Source organism: Exophiala spinifera, assembly GCF_000836115.1.
Source record: "Exophiala spinifera strain CBS 89968 unplaced genomic scaffold supercont1.1, whole genome shotgun sequence".
Classification (NCBI taxonomy): domain Eukaryota; kingdom Fungi; phylum Ascomycota; class Eurotiomycetes; order Chaetothyriales; family Herpotrichiellaceae; genus Exophiala; species Exophiala spinifera.
This window is the reverse complement of record NW_015622513.1, coordinates 770346-784956: the sequence shown is the minus strand read 5'-3', so window position 1 is coordinate 784956 and position 14611 is coordinate 770346. Positions and strand designations below refer to the sequence as shown.

Sequence of the window (14611 nt, the reverse complement as noted above, 5' to 3'; positions counted from 1 at the left end):
AGAGGGAGTAGATTTTTGCGATTGCGTGGAGGGAGCCAGGGCGGCGCGGGGGGGGTTTTGCTGCACTGACGATTGGCGGTGAAATGACGATAGACGCTGAAGGGCAGTCAAGCTCTGGTTACGGCTGAAGGGAGGGCCAGTCTTAAATCTCGTGATGGAAGATCGAAACATGTGCATGGGAGAGAGAGTACGGATGGCGGATCGTCCACGACGGCTTTCTTAGCACTCTAAATAGCCTGTTACTACTATCACTGTAGTTGCTTTGACACGGATCTGGCGCACCGAGGCTTCTGAATGCAATGGGATAATGCACCTCAGCTGTTCCCGAGATTTCGACGGAGGAGAGGAAAGACCTGCTTACCTCATGGAGGACGCCAAGCACGTGACCACAAATTTCATCGCCGCAGTCCAAGTCAAATCGGTGCGAGATGGGCCATCACCACCACCACCACTGAGAATCCTACTTCAACTTTCATATGACCGTCGGCCATGCTGCTCGGCCACAGTCTCTGTTACGACGCACTCTATCCTTCGTAACGTCCACTCGCGCCTTCTGCCACGCCTCCGTCAGAATGGCGACCCTCTCACCCGCCGAAAATCCTCCATCTCCCGTCCCTCATGTTCCTATCCCGAAGAATGGCGTTGATTACAGAGGCAAGGTTGTACTTGCGCCGATGGTACGGTCAGGAGAATTGCCCTCCCGCTTGTTAGCTCTGAAGTACGGCGCAGACCTCGTCTGGGGACCAGAAACAGTTGACCGGTCCATGATTGGCACAACTGAGCGCACAAATCCTCGTACGGGGTGTATAGAATGGAGTCGGAACTCAAATAATCAGAATCCAGATGGCCTCGAGAAGGATTCTGTCATTTTCCGCATTGACCCCAAGAGGGAGTCGGATAGACTGATCTATCAGATCGGCACGGCCAACCCTGACTATGCAGTACAGGCGGCGACGTTGATCGCACCATATGTGCGTGGCGTTGATGTGAATGCAGGCTGTCCGAAACCCTTTTCTACATCTGGTGGCATGGGGGCTGCTCTACTCAGAACACCGGACAAGTTATGCGAAATCTTGACTTCGCTGGTGACGAAGGTGGGGATCCCGCACGAAATTGGCATCAGTGTAAAGATCAGACTGCTCGAAACGCCAGAATTGACATCGACTCTGGTCAACAAACTCTGCAAGACTGGGATAGCTGGCCTGACTATACATTGCCGGACGACACCCATGAGGCCGAGAGAACGTGCTATTCGCGAGCAACTGCGGATGATTGGCGATATCTGCAGAAGCCATGGTGTTGCTTGCTTGATGAACGGAGATGTTACATCCCGTGATCAAGGGCTCGCTCTTGCAAAGGAATATGGCGTGGATGGGGCAATGATTGCAACAGCTGCCGAAGCGAACTCATCAGTTTTTCGATCTGAGGAGCAGGGTGGCCTTGCCCATTGGGAGGAAGTGGTTAAAGAATACATGAAGCTCGCGATCAGCGTCGAAAACAGATACAGGAACACGAAGTTTCTATTGTCCCAACTTATGCCCGGAAAGAATCCCAAATACCAGCGCATTCAGATGTCGAAGAGCTACAGCGAAGCGTTGGCCATCTTGGAGATCACGGACTCAGAGCTTGTGGAAAGCGCAAAAAATGTCGATCATGTCTTGCAACTTGACCTCCCGAGAATGACCAAGGCAGACATGAAGCGGCTCAACAAGCAACAGGCAAAGGAGAATCAAGCGAAGAACAAAGAGAAAAAAAGAGCTCTGGAGCAGAATCACGATCGGGGCACGGAAGATCGAAGCCCAAGCCAGGAACGGACGAAAAAGCAGAAGGCAGAAATAGCCGCAGAAAATGCTGGGTTTGAAGGTTTCGGGCAGGGTGCCATGGCTGTTGCGGTCTGAACATTTGCAACAGCGCATTCAGCATTCATGTGCAACTACTATCACTCACGGCAGACGGTGTGGAAGCGCCAGACAATGCAGCTGAAGGTTGATATATGCCCGCCCGAAACCGAGCCAACATCAGAATCTACTGCATAGGTAGCCCGAAGAGCCGGCCCACTATGCTCAGGCATAGAATGATAAGCATATCTGAGCAGTGGACTTATTGAGTCCTCTCTGCGTCGCTCAATCTAGCGTCATCTTGTATAACAGGTGATACGAATTAGCAGGCTTCTCACAAAATTGTATAAACAATCTAATGAAACTGCGCTGGAATTTGTTTTGGTCCCACGCCGTGCTCTTGATCCCCGTCCGCCTTGCAGAATCACCCGTATAAACACATATTGAGACAAGAGACCCGAGGAATCCCTAAATCTGCCCAAAGTTAAGGCCGCCACCAAGCTGCGTAGCTCGTGCACAGAACTTCGCGAGAACTCCTGAATGATATACAAGCCATGAATCATTACAGCCAGGCTCTTCTTCGTGTGTAGCTGATCCATTGACGGCATTCAACGCACGTTGGACGGTGGAATCTTCAGGAGAATTTGGGTGTATACGCGCGCAGCGTCATTGATGCTCGTCGCACATCCTTCCTGGCGTTCAGTTTATCCTGATAACTCTGCTTTGCGGTCAAGGACCCTAGCATGTCTATTCACTTCCTCCACGATATCTTGCAGACTGGTTCTCTTGACTTTCTGTTCTGTGGTTGCCGTGGACTTGATCGCATCCGTGCCCCAGCTGTAGTTCAGCGTCTTGCCATCTTTCAGGCCAAGCTCCAGGGTGGCAGGTGCGGTTGAGGTTCGAGGAAATTGTTTTGCGGAGATCTTGATGGATTTGTGAGCTTCGGCGGGTAGCAAGTTTAAAAATAATCGCGGAACCTTGGAGTTGGCTTGGAAAGGATTAAACGCCGTCTTCAGACTGGTTATATACGTCGTTATCATCGTGGTTCGAGTTATTATTATGTGCTTTGTTGGGATTCTTTCGTCTGTGGGTTTAGTGTTGGAAGATGCCGTGCCAAACGTACGAGAGAACTGCTGGGTGCGAGGTGCACAAATGCAGAACTGTGTCTGTTGTCTTTTTCTCGAAGGAAGTTTTTGATCGCTCGTAGATGCTCAATAGGTTTGAAGGTATTGAATAGTTTGCGCTCATACGCGACTGGAGTTGTGCTGGTGCTCAACGAGAGTTGGCGGAAAATCCCAGAGCCAAAGAAATTCCGAGGTTTGCCATGTTTGCATTTCCAGAACGAGCCACGAACTACGACGACGGATGGTCACCGGCACCAACCTATTCTGAATACACCACCACCGAACATTACGAACATGTCGCGGTCGCTTCATCAGCGTCTGCAGGCGCTCGCAGACTCGTACAAAGAGACTCAGAATCTCATACAACAACTCCGAACCTTTTCTGCTGCATCATGTCCAGACTCCAACCCAGATGAACGTCGAGTCGAACTTGCAAACGAGATCCATGACAGCTTGAAAGAGCAAGAAGACACACTGGAGATATTAAGACAAGAGCTAGACGATGACTCGATGCCCGTACAGCGACGCGGTGCACTCGGAGGGGACTGGGAAGGCGAGCGAGAGCGGAACGCGGACTTGCTGGCTCGACTGACGGAAGATCTGAAAAGCGCCCGTGCCAATTTCCGGAGGGCGCAGCTGGTGGCGAAACGAACGGCCGACAGTGAGAAGAGGAAAGAGCGGGAGCAATTATTTACCGGCCGGAAAAGTGACGGCAGTCATGCGCGAAGTCGGCCGGCACACGAGAAGTTGACGCAGGATGAGTTGGCTGAGCGGGCTTCCGAAGATGTGACGATGGCATTGCGACGAGTGCACGCACAAATGGAAGCAGAAGTATCGCGAGGGCAGTTTGCCCAACAGACTCTCGACGAGAGTCAAGAAGCGTTGAAGACTCTGAGCGAGAGCTACAGTGGTACAACGGATCTACTGAAGGCCTCGAGGGGGTTTGTGAGCCAACTGGTGCGCAGTAACAAGTCGGACACGTGGTTCTTGAAGAGCTCGTTCTACATCCTGGCCGTGACCATCGTCTGGCTCACCTTCAGACGGCTTCTATACGGGCCGTTGATACTCTTTGTCTGGTGGCCGCTCCGCGCCATGTGGTGGTTTACTCTAACAAGCCTCGGGGCAATTGGACTTGGAAAATCCGAGGTGGTATCTTCGCCTATGCCGACACCAACCATGTCGATATCCATGCCTGGAGTGAACGCGAGAGGAATGCCAACGCACGGCTCGGGAGTTCGCTTCAGGAGTATTAGTCTAGCAGCGAAAGGCGCGGGATGGCATCGACACCCAGCACAGGCTGAGCCTTCTCAAGCAGCCGAGGAGAGTACGGTGGAGAAGATAGGACGTTTGACGGAGGAAGGGCGAAGTCTGGAGGATCTCACGGAAGAGGAACGTGGAGCACAGTCGGAGCAACCTCGAAACACCAAGAAGCGGATGATGGAAGTGGAGGTCGAGACCCCTGCAGCTTCAAAGGACGAGCTGTAGGAGGGAGTAGTTACAATATACATTTTGAATAAGGCATGCATCATCCCGCGCTCTGTAATCGTCCTGAGTATGATGAGAAGAAACAGATGCCTGCTCTTTACTCTTTACAAGGCTCCTGAGAAATGGCAGCCTTGCGCTCGTAGCCTTGTGCCGGCACGTGGAGGTCAAAGAGTCCGCTGCGCGCCAAGCCCATTTAACGCGACTTCAGAGTTGAGCGCGTCTTGGGCGTTTCCTGAGCCGACCAAAAACGATCCATCTCGGCCGTCAACAGGGTGTGCGTATACAGATAAAGTCGGATCCATCGAGACAGCCAGCACCGCTGAGTCAATTCACCATCGAGTCGGTTTCTCAGGATGGCAAACTTCTTCGACAACAAAGCCCGAGCAGCACAAGCAGCGGCATCGGGGTCAAGTTCGAAATCAAAACCCAACGATGGCGGCGGCGCCACCGCTCCTCGAATGGCGCCGTGGGTGGAAAAGTATCGACCAAAATCGCTGGAAGACGTCCGGTCACAAGATCACGTCGTCCAGACATTAAACCGCATGGTCCACGCTTCAAATCTACCGCACCTTCTGCTCTACGGACCTCCGGGGACAGGCAAGACTTCGACCATCCTGGCGCTTTGTCGAGAACTGTTTGGACCGGAGCTGTTCCACTCGCGAGTTCTGGAGTTGAACGCCAGTGACGAGCGAGGCTTGTCCGTGATCAGAGAACGAGTCAAACAGTTCGCAGCCCTGCATCTCGTCAGCGCCCCTGCCTCGAAGGAGTATAGAGATCGGTACCCGTGTCCACCGTTCAAGGTGATTATCCTTGACGAGGCTGATTCGTTGACGCAAGATGCTCAGGTGGGTAATTGTCCACCGACCCATCACTCTTGTTCTATCTTATGACACCACACAATGTCGCTTCCCGTTGGACCTGGCAACTAACGTGTCGAACAGGGCGCTTTGAGACGAGTAATGGAAATCCACAGCAAAATCACCCGATTTTGCCTTTGCTGCAACTACGTGTCGTAAGTTTGCTTTCTTTCTTCGTGCTCTTTCGTCCCAGAACACCTAGTTTCTTTTCCCTTTTTTCCCCCCTATTTTAATACACATTTGCGCTGTTGCTGCAGCCAGCTGACACAATTCTTACCCTTTTTAGCCGAATCATCGATCCCATAGCTTCTCGGTGCTCCAAATTCCGATTCAAAGCGTTAGAAGGCGACCAGGCGTCATCGCGTGTCCAACAGATCCTCGCGACGGAGAACGTCAAGTATGAAGACGGCGTGATCGAGCGAGCCCTGAAAGTATCAGACGGCGATCTCAGACGGGCCATCAACCTTCTCCAGAGCGCGGCCCGACTCGTCGGAGCCACGCAACAAGCTTCGTCGAACGGGCAGCAGGCGTCGACCAAGAAATCACAGACCATCCCGGACGACTCGGACGAGGAAATGGGCGGTGTCGACGACGACTCTACCGCCGCTGGCGCCGAACCTGACAAATCGAAGAGTATCCGGGTTTCCGACATTGACGAAATCGCAGGGACGTTCCCGCCCGACTTGACGGAGAGACTGGTCAAGGTTCTGCAGAAGGGGAACACGCGGAACTACGACGCCATCGCGGCCGAGATCACCGACATCGCCGCGTCCGGGTACGCGGCGAACGAGGTCCTGTCGAGTCTGTACGGGAAACTCGTGTTCGACGACCTGATCGACTCCAAGAAGAAGTACAAGCTCGCGCAGACCTTCTCGGAGTTCGACAAGAGGTTGGTCGACGGCGTGGACGAGCATCTTGCCCTGCTTGACCTGTCGTGTCAACTGGCCGGTGTCTTGGCGAACTGATCAAAATTCGAACTTCGATGTCGATGGTCGAGTGATCGAACACTCGATCTTGTGACTACTTACTTGGTTGTGGTGGGACGGGATGGGGTGTGTCCCGTGAACAGGAAAAGGAAGCCACGGTGACCTAACTGAACCGGTTCTACGATAATCAAAACAGGAAGACACCAAGCGAAAAAGGGGAATGGAAACGAAAGGGGAGTTTGTGCATCAGCGACTGGCGTTGTAGGGTTCCCCATCAGGATCAGGATCATGAGGTAGAATGTACTTACTCCGTATGCGATAATTATGGTTCCGAGATTCTTCGAGACTTATTATAGCCCGATCCTCCTCTATCGTGGGACGCTTCATCCCTTCCGCTCGGAGCCAATCGAAACCTAATAGAACAGTTAAAGCATTACCGGGAAACAAAAACCACAAGGCGTCGTCAGCATCATGCTATCTTATATTTATATCAATGTGAAACGAAAGAAACAAGGCATCAGAGCTCCAAAGTGTAACAACAAGTGTAACGTACGTATTTACGCAGTACAACAAACAAAATAAACCAAGTCATAAATAAGCCATGTCCGCACGCACCGGCAAAAGCACAAGTTATACAAACAAACAATTCACATACACACACACATATGGAGGATAGCTAGTCTCCGTATAACCTGCTTGCTTACGTCTCATACTCGGAACTCGTACCGCACATGCCTACAGGTAGCCAGGTACCTACGTACCTACAGTAAATAGGTGCTTCACCGTACCTTACACATCCAAAGCCTTGTCGTCACCCTTGACGGCCTGATCAGACTCCGAGCCGGGACCGGGCTCCTCTTTCCCTTCGAGGAGGTTCCCTTCCCGACCGAGCATTTGATGTGCGATGTTGACTTTGGGTCCCTTGAACCACTTGTGCGCATCGACGACCCACCAGACCAGCACGAACAGCATGGGCCCGCCCCACACGAGACAGGTCCAGTTCATTCCGGAGGCGTCGAGGTCGGAACCCGTCAAGCTCGGCAGGCACAGGATCGGGATCATGAGGGCGGTGAAGCAGGTCGACAGGACGCCGATCGGGAACGAGAACTTGCCCAGGTGCCACGGTCCGCGGCGGAAGCGGTTGCCGACGAAGAACGTGCGGATGGTGATGGGGATGGTGAAGGCGACAAAGGCGCCGATGGCGCCGACGCTGAAGATGGCACCGATCGACGCCTCGCCGCCGAACAGGAGCAGGGTCAGTAGGATCCCGATCGTAGTGTTGAACCAGACGGCGTTGACGGGTGTCTTCGTGTGCGGGTTGACCTGCTTCCACCATCGCGAGCCAGGGAAGCAGCCATCGCGCGCATAGGCGAAGGTGACGCGCGACGCCGCGACCATGCACCCCTGACCCATGGAGAACCCGCAGACGATGGTCATCGAGAGCAGAGCCATGGCCGTCTTTTTCGGGAGCACCTCGATCAGGTACGACGCCCACGGCTGCCCAAGGTCCGAGCCCAGTACGGCGTCGATGTCGATCACCGTGTACGCGACGACGAGCTGGAGGAACCAGCCCATTAACCCACCAACGCCGGACGTCAGGACAATGGCCCGCGGGCTGGCGATGTTGGCGTTGCTGCATTCTTCCGCCAGGTGGAATGGGGCATCGTAGCCGGACATGGTCCAGATGACGGCGATAAACGACATGAGGACTGCCACGCCGTTGGGGAAGTCGGTGCCCTCGTAGAAGTTGCCCCAGACCGTGCTGCTCTTGGTGAAGCGCGGGAGACCCTGGTCCGATCTTGTGGTCGCCGCGGGGATGGTGATGACCACAATGACGAGGGCGATGATGTTGAACGTGCTTCCGTACGAGTTGAATGTGGCGATCCATCGCGTCGGCATAGACGAGATCATGGCGTGGATGATCATGATGAGCGTCGTGAGCAGGAACACTTGATAGTTTTGCGGCACAAAGTCCGGGTTGTTGATGGATCCGGCAGCCAGGATCATGGATGCAAGGGCGTAGTCGACTGACGGTGCGCCAGTTACTTGAGCGAGCCAGTTCGACCAGCCTGTGATCCAGGATGCGAGGGGGCCGTAGCCTGGTGGTGCAAGGACTGCTGCAGCGTAGTACAATCCTCCAGATGTTGGCATGGAGGAACATAGTTCAGCTACAAACCCAAAAAGTGAGCGAGCGTCCGAGTACGAGAAGTACGAGAAGTCCGACAAGAAACAAGAGCAAAACAAGAACTGCACAGTGGGTTAGGAGAGAGGTACTTACCCATGCCCATGGCGATACATTGGATGAATGCCATTGCGATCAACCATCCCCAAACCATACCAGGCGTTCCTGCGTAACCCATCCCATAGTACAATGTCGATGCGAAAGACGGGAGTAATCCAAGCACGGCAAACGATACACAGAAAGTTGTCCAGAGGGAGAATTCACGCTTGAATTCGGGTCTGTCGATTGGTTGGTAAAGGTCAATACATTTGCTCCGGAAATACCATCTTGGTATACAAGGGACAGGGTCTGGGAGGGGGGTGGATCTCACTTGTAACCTAGAGCAGCAAGGACTTCTTCATCGGCATTGAGTTCCCTTTCGAAGATGGGTACTTCTCCTGGGGCAAGAACAGAAGTCACTGGTTCTTCGGCGACGGATTTGCGGTGCATGCCAGATGCGGTGCTGGGATTGCGATCTGCGCTCATGATGGCGGCGACGGAAGTGATTTGTGATGTGATGGTACAGATATTGCTGTTTGTAAATTGCTATGTGTATGCATGGACTGAAGGTTGGTTGAAACAACACCGAGTACAGATACAAGGGCTCGGTTCGCAGTGGAATTCTGTAAATGCCGTGCCTGTGATGTCGTTTGAGAATCTGCCGAGGTGGATGCTTCGCGAAGGAACTGCTCAAGAGGATAGATCGAGGCGGTATGCGCAGCAGGCCGAGTACACGCAGGAGACGAATTGAAGCCGCAGAGACACTGGGGCCGGGGTGTGGAATATGTAGACAGGAAACAATAGCAGAACGATGTCGAGTACTTGTCCGTCAACCTGGTCCAAGCAGTTTATATATTGAAAGTATGTATTTCAGTAGGCGAGAGGATGGTAAACCTAGTTAGTTATGGAGTTAGCAAGGGAGCTTTGAACCTCCATCGCAGCGCCGTCACCGTGAGTGGCGCGAGGAGTAGCAGGCCATGCGAGAATCCAAGCCCATGAGATGAGATTTGCCCCCAGTGCTCAAGATAGACTAGAGCTCAATGAGGAAACTTGACGCTCAGTTTATCAGAGACGCGTGAGGATGAGAAGGCGATGATGAGAGGGCAATTGTTGAAGAAACGAGGAACGTCGAGTGGTGAGTGGCTGAGGAGGAAGCGAGAGGCAGAGATAAGAGAATCACGGGAGTTGCGGGAGGATCCATCCATCGACACTGCAGTCCATCCACTGGTCTAGGCGCCTTTAGGCATTCAGCCACTGAGCCAACTAGTTAAAGGCTCCCCCAGGACACGAGTTTCTGGGTGCCACAAGGACGAGTCTAGGCGATAAGTGCGGGTGGTCAGCCACTAACAAGACGCCCGTAGATACGTACCCAGCCCACAAAAGCCCGCTAACCCACTTGGCCGGCGCCAGGGAACGCTTATCACCGCTTGGTCTTTGAGCCTATAGGCCTGGAGTCAGGGCCTATCCAGTTACTCCTTACAGCCGAAAGTGCATCTCCTCCCTCCACGAGGTCGACCAGGAATTAAACACTCCCATGCTCTCATGCATGCGCCTCAAGAACCAAAAATGCCCAAGCACCGGAACTACGAGTACCAGAGCAATGGTCGCATCGCTGTCATGAGAGACAGCATCGTCAAGGGACCACCAGCCCTTAACACCAGGTACAGAGCCTCGTACAAATGCATGACTCGAATCGAGTTATCTGACTTCGCGGCGAGATATCATTTAGCCCCTCTAATTTGTCCTTATCAATGAATCAACCCTCAAGCATGAAAATCGCATAGAGGTACCCTCTTTGGTGCGTCAATTGATCTACTGTTACTGTGCAGATTGATCTGCCACCAGGTCCTTGTCGCCGAATTTGCCGAATACACGCCCTGCACACTGCAGAACTGTACTTCCGCAAACCACCGGGACACCACCGATGGTAGATCTCGGATATGCTGGGCCGCTGAGCGCTTGTTATACTGTTGGTGAACCAGGATTATCTCTCCCCGGTCGCATGTTCTTTCCCAATGAAGCCTAACACTCCCATGCCGAAGTCCGATACTCTTTACTGACAGAGGTGTTGTTGCTTCTGCGACACCCAAGAACCAAGGACAACAAAATAAGAGAAAGAAAGCGAGGCACATGGTAGCAAGGGTGCCGCGATCTATTCTCCGACGAGCAAGTACAGCCAGAGGTTGCCATAAGTGTCAAGCTGGTCCCTCCACCACCTGACTATCGCAAAAAGTCGCCTTCTCTTGTCGCTCGCTGGCTTGACCAACGCAGACGACAGATGTCTCATTCACGCCCAAAATTTTCCTGCACGTACCTCTTGCATCTTCCGGCATTGTCTTCCACAAGACTTCACGAACCTCCTTCCCGACTTGCTCAGCGGCATCCATCGCCCAGAGAACATCAAGATGCTCATACTCTTCAATAACCTTGCTGTGGACCACGTCGACATGAGGTTCACGTCCTCTCTCAAAACGTCTAAGCAGGCGCCGTCCATCAACGAGATCGTCGCTGCCGGCGACCCATAGAGCGAATGGCGGGACATGCTTGTCATACCAGGCTGTCCGACCGCGATCCGCTGCGTTCGACATGGCATCTTCGCGCCTTTCCTCTTCACTTTGATCCTCGACGTCTTCTTGTTGTCCCAGTTCTCGCGTGGCTAGAATGCACCTTTGTTTCGTGAAACATTCCCGCCCGAGCCACCAACGCATGCTTTCTGCGCTGACGTACACAGGCGAAAACTGGAAGAAGCGGTCGCGAAGACCACGATCCCATCGGGTATCAGACCAGTTGAAAAGAAATGAAAAGACCAAATATCCCATGAACCCGTAGATCCGGCCTGGCAAGACTTGGTGCATCGTCATCATGAGTGGGATGAAACTGTGGATGCCAAAGAACATGCGGAACATCCTAGGCGAAATGACCCTCATGAACTTGAGGTACATTTTGTCAATGAGAGGTCCAGCATAGACTGCCGGAGCCAGCGCACAAAATACACTGATTTTGTCGCCAATGTCAGGGCGCTGTTCTTTGGCTAAGGCGACAAACGTCTCCGTAGTCCCCTGGCTGTGACACACAAGTCCTAGCTTCTCAAACCCGGTTTCTTCGAGCACCCTCGAGATGAGCGCAGGTAAGTCCATGACTCCCATTTGACGGATATTCCACGCCCACATCCGTGGATCTTTGTATGGGAGCAGGCTGTGCTCAGGCTCAAAGCCGCATCGATTGTTACCCAGCCAAACATCATAACCAGATTTGCACAGCAAAAACGCCAAACTGTCATCATCGTTGGCGCAATATGCCCCAGCACTTTGCAAGAGCCCATGAATGAGCAGGACAGGGTACCTCCTTTCTCCGTCGTTGAACTGCGTTAGGACGTGTTGGTGGGAGCTCTTTTGCTCAGGAAAGATCTTCGGGGATTTAGATCGTCTGTGAGTATCCGGTGAAGGCCTATATTCGTTGGGATCGTAAAGGTGCCAGAGAGTAAGAATGAATCCATCTTCCGTCTGCACTCTAAAGTCTTCGGCGTCGAGGCCGACTCGCCGAGCATAATATCCGACGTCGCAGACAAGCTTGTCAGGTCCTCCTTCAAGGGGAGCATATCTCCCTTTTCCTTGATCCAAAGGGTTGTCTCTTGGACTGCTATCCGATACACGCCTGCGCTTTCTGGCAGCCCACTCTTTGTCTTGTTCTCGGCGTAAACCTGCTCTTCTCTTTTCTTCTTCAGCAAAGGGACGTTCACGATGTCGGTCTCGAAAGGTCAGCCGCAGCCATGTTTTGTTGAGCAGGTGCGGTAGCGTTGTAAATACTGCCCCTAGCACTACGACGAGCAGGAACGCCGTCGACAAGAAAAAGGATGTGATTCGAAAGGTGACGCACTGGAGATTCCGGAGGAACGTAGGAGGCCCATAAAGAGGCAACGGAGGAAATAGTGGATGTGTATGGGACGGCGGTAAGGCTTCATCTAGGCGACTCGTCTCACTCGCCCGGTCGTCTCGCAATAGCTCGTCCCTGTTAACATCGTTTTCCTCAACGTTACGAACATCGAACCGGCTCAGACCCCTTGGGCGCGGGGCTTGGGGGCGATGAGTGCGACCTTCAGCCCTGGCCTTGAGGATGTTGATCTTGTGCGCTTCCTGCACTGGAACAGAGGGGAGTCTGTTACCGTCGTTGGTCTCGATCACGGGATCCAGTGGCGTGATGAAGCTGGCTTGCACGGCGACACCATGCGCCTCATCGTCGTGGGCGTTGTATCCCGAGTCGAGGGACAGTTTCTCGGCTTGGTGTTCATAATCTACCGTCGCATGAGCGCGAGTCCTGAGCTGGGTTTGCGACATGGGCAAGTGGAGAGAGCGCCTGGAATCTGAGGAGTTGCTGTTTGTTTGCGGGACTGTTATTGTGGACTGTGGTTGATGTCATAGATACATGAGACCAGTCTCGTTTGCGCAACGTCGAGTCTCTTGCTTACTTTGGCAGGCATATGGTAAATGGAGACTCTTCGCAAGACCGGGAACTGTCACGTCAGGTAGAAAGAAAGACTTTGCGAAGAGAAAGAGGTACAGCTACGAGTGTAGAGATACTGGGGAGGCGATCTTTCGGGCGGCGGCCACGGTGCACATGCGCCGTAGATAGACGCTTTTTCTAAAGGCAATCCTCGTCGCATCTTTGCTTCCGCTACTCACCAGAGTGGACGGAAAATCCGGACCATGTCAACCAGGGTGGGAACCTGTTGATCTCGCCGCAGATGATGAAACGATTGTCCGTACAATATTAATTGCGGGCTGGAGAAAAGCCACATGCGTCGCCTCGCTTGATGTCGAGGTTGGAAAATCAGGTCAACATCGACATCATTGCCGAGCTTGGACGCCAATCAGCATTTGCCAGATCTGGCCCAGTAGCGGCGACGCACGCTAACCCATTCTTAGAAGGAGGACGATGCGCCTCGACTGATGAACGATCACATGACTGATTATGTCATGACCGTCTACTTCGTTCTTAATATGAGGGCGGTCAATCTGACGCTGCTTTGAAAGTATCCGTGGTATGGTCTTGTCTCCTCCAAGCAGCGACGTAGAAACTCCCGAAATGTCCTTTGGATGAATAGTAGGTACTGGAGTATCCATCGGGCAGACCTTGTTGACTCTACGAGAAGAGTGCGTTCGTTACAGGTCGACCACAGCAAGCCCTCGCTTCTTCAAATCTGCGTGTCTGTCGCTCCTTGATTCCAATCTGCGCATCCGGTGGCTTTTTCTTCCTCTCTCTACAGCTCCACCTTCCGGAACCCCTCAAAATGCTTTTCTTCAGGTACATTTGCGAGCCTTTCTCATGTTCCGCGCATTCGCCCACTAACCCTGCCTCACAGCTTCTTCAAGACGCTCACCCAGCAGACCGTGACTGTGGAGTTGAAGAACGACATCTCGATTCGCGGCACTCTCAAGTCCGTCGACCAGTACCTGAACATCAAACTTGACGACGTCACGGTCCTCGATGAACTCAAGTACCCCCACCTCAGCTCGGTAAAGAACATCTTCATCCGAGGCTCGGTCGTGAGATACGTACACCTACCACCGGACAAGGTCGACAGGGGTCTCCTCGAGGACGCTTGTCGCAGGGAAGCTATGGCGCAAAAAGGCAAGGCCGCATGAAGAAGGGGAAAAAACGACAACGACAACAAACGAACTACGGCGGTTTGAAGTGCAATACCCTAAGCGCAAAGCCCGCCTGGGCGTGCTGCCGTGTCATCGATCACCACGATGAGTTGAGAGGTGACCAGAGCGACGTAACTCCCCTGGGGGAGGCGGAAGTTGCGATGAATGCGTGTTCTGTTGGGCAAAGCGCACTTTGTCGATCTCGTGCGCAGGTTGCTTTGACGATGTCTGCACAACGACTTAATGACACCGCTCGCACGGAGCGCTCTTAGGAAGAGGCAAAGGAGACTATTCCTCTACACGGCAATGCTTTTATCTACCATCAGAATCGCCAGGTAGATATGACCTATCTTCTGTCGCTCATACTTGAAATGCGCGCAGTGTATGGTTCCTCCAGGACTGGGACGATCTGATGGGTTTTTGGCCATGTGCTGGAACGTGGAGGAGCAGCTCTGCTACGATGCTATTTGCCATTGTCGCAACATGTAAAGGCAAAGACAAAGATATTCAGAATG

At 53.0% G+C, this 14611-nt stretch overlaps 7 protein-coding genes across 7 annotated transcripts; 4 read left to right on the top strand and 3 right to left on the bottom strand.

The window, feature by feature from the left end:
- Positions 1–572: 572 nt before the first annotated feature.
- Positions 573–1898, top strand: PV08_00290 (uncharacterized protein; the record flags this gene model as incomplete). The annotated part of the gene is made up of 1 exon (XM_016374656.1): positions 573–1898. One exon carries the CDS (start codon positions 573–575, stop codon positions 1896–1898), a length of 1326 nt encoding a protein of 441 aa, XP_016239932.1.
- Positions 1899–2542: 644 nt separating this feature from the next.
- PV08_00289 (uncharacterized protein) lies at positions 2543–2878 on the bottom strand (the record flags this gene model as incomplete). Its single annotated transcript, XM_016374655.1, has 1 exon — positions 2543–2878. The coding sequence occupies one exon, from the start codon at positions 2876–2878 to the stop codon at positions 2543–2545; it is 336 nt and encodes a 111-aa protein (XP_016239931.1).
- Positions 2879–3256: 378 nt separating this feature from the next.
- PV08_00288 (uncharacterized protein) lies at positions 3257–4447 on the top strand (the record flags this gene model as incomplete). The annotated part of the gene is made up of 1 exon (XM_016374654.1): positions 3257–4447. One exon carries the CDS (start codon positions 3257–3259, stop codon positions 4445–4447), a length of 1191 nt encoding a protein of 396 aa, XP_016239930.1.
- Positions 4448–4800: 353 nt separating this feature from the next.
- On the top strand, positions 4801–6269 carry PV08_00287 (uncharacterized protein; the record flags this gene model as incomplete). The annotated part of the gene is made up of 3 exons (XM_016374653.1): positions 4801–5292; positions 5389–5459; positions 5591–6269. 3 exons carry the CDS (start codon positions 4801–4803, stop codon positions 6267–6269), a joined length of 1242 nt encoding a protein of 413 aa, XP_016239929.1.
- A 750-nt stretch (positions 6270–7019) lies between these two features.
- PV08_00286 (uncharacterized protein) lies at positions 7020–8937 on the bottom strand (the record flags this gene model as incomplete). The annotated part of the gene is made up of 3 exons (XM_016374652.1): positions 7020–8398; positions 8509–8690; positions 8783–8937. 3 exons carry the CDS (start codon positions 8935–8937, stop codon positions 7020–7022), a joined length of 1716 nt encoding a protein of 571 aa, XP_016239928.1.
- A 1709-nt stretch (positions 8938–10646) lies between these two features.
- Positions 10647–12785, bottom strand: PV08_00285 (uncharacterized protein; the record flags this gene model as incomplete). Its single annotated transcript, XM_016374651.1, has 1 exon — positions 10647–12785. The coding sequence occupies one exon, from the start codon at positions 12783–12785 to the stop codon at positions 10647–10649; it is 2139 nt and encodes a 712-aa protein (XP_016239927.1).
- Positions 12786–13738: 953 nt separating this feature from the next.
- PV08_00284 (uncharacterized protein) lies at positions 13739–14093 on the top strand (the record flags this gene model as incomplete). The annotated part of the gene is made up of 2 exons (XM_016374650.1): positions 13739–13752; positions 13811–14093. 2 exons carry the CDS (start codon positions 13739–13741, stop codon positions 14091–14093), a joined length of 297 nt encoding a protein of 98 aa, XP_016239926.1.
- Between the last annotated feature and the right edge of the window lie 518 nt (positions 14094–14611).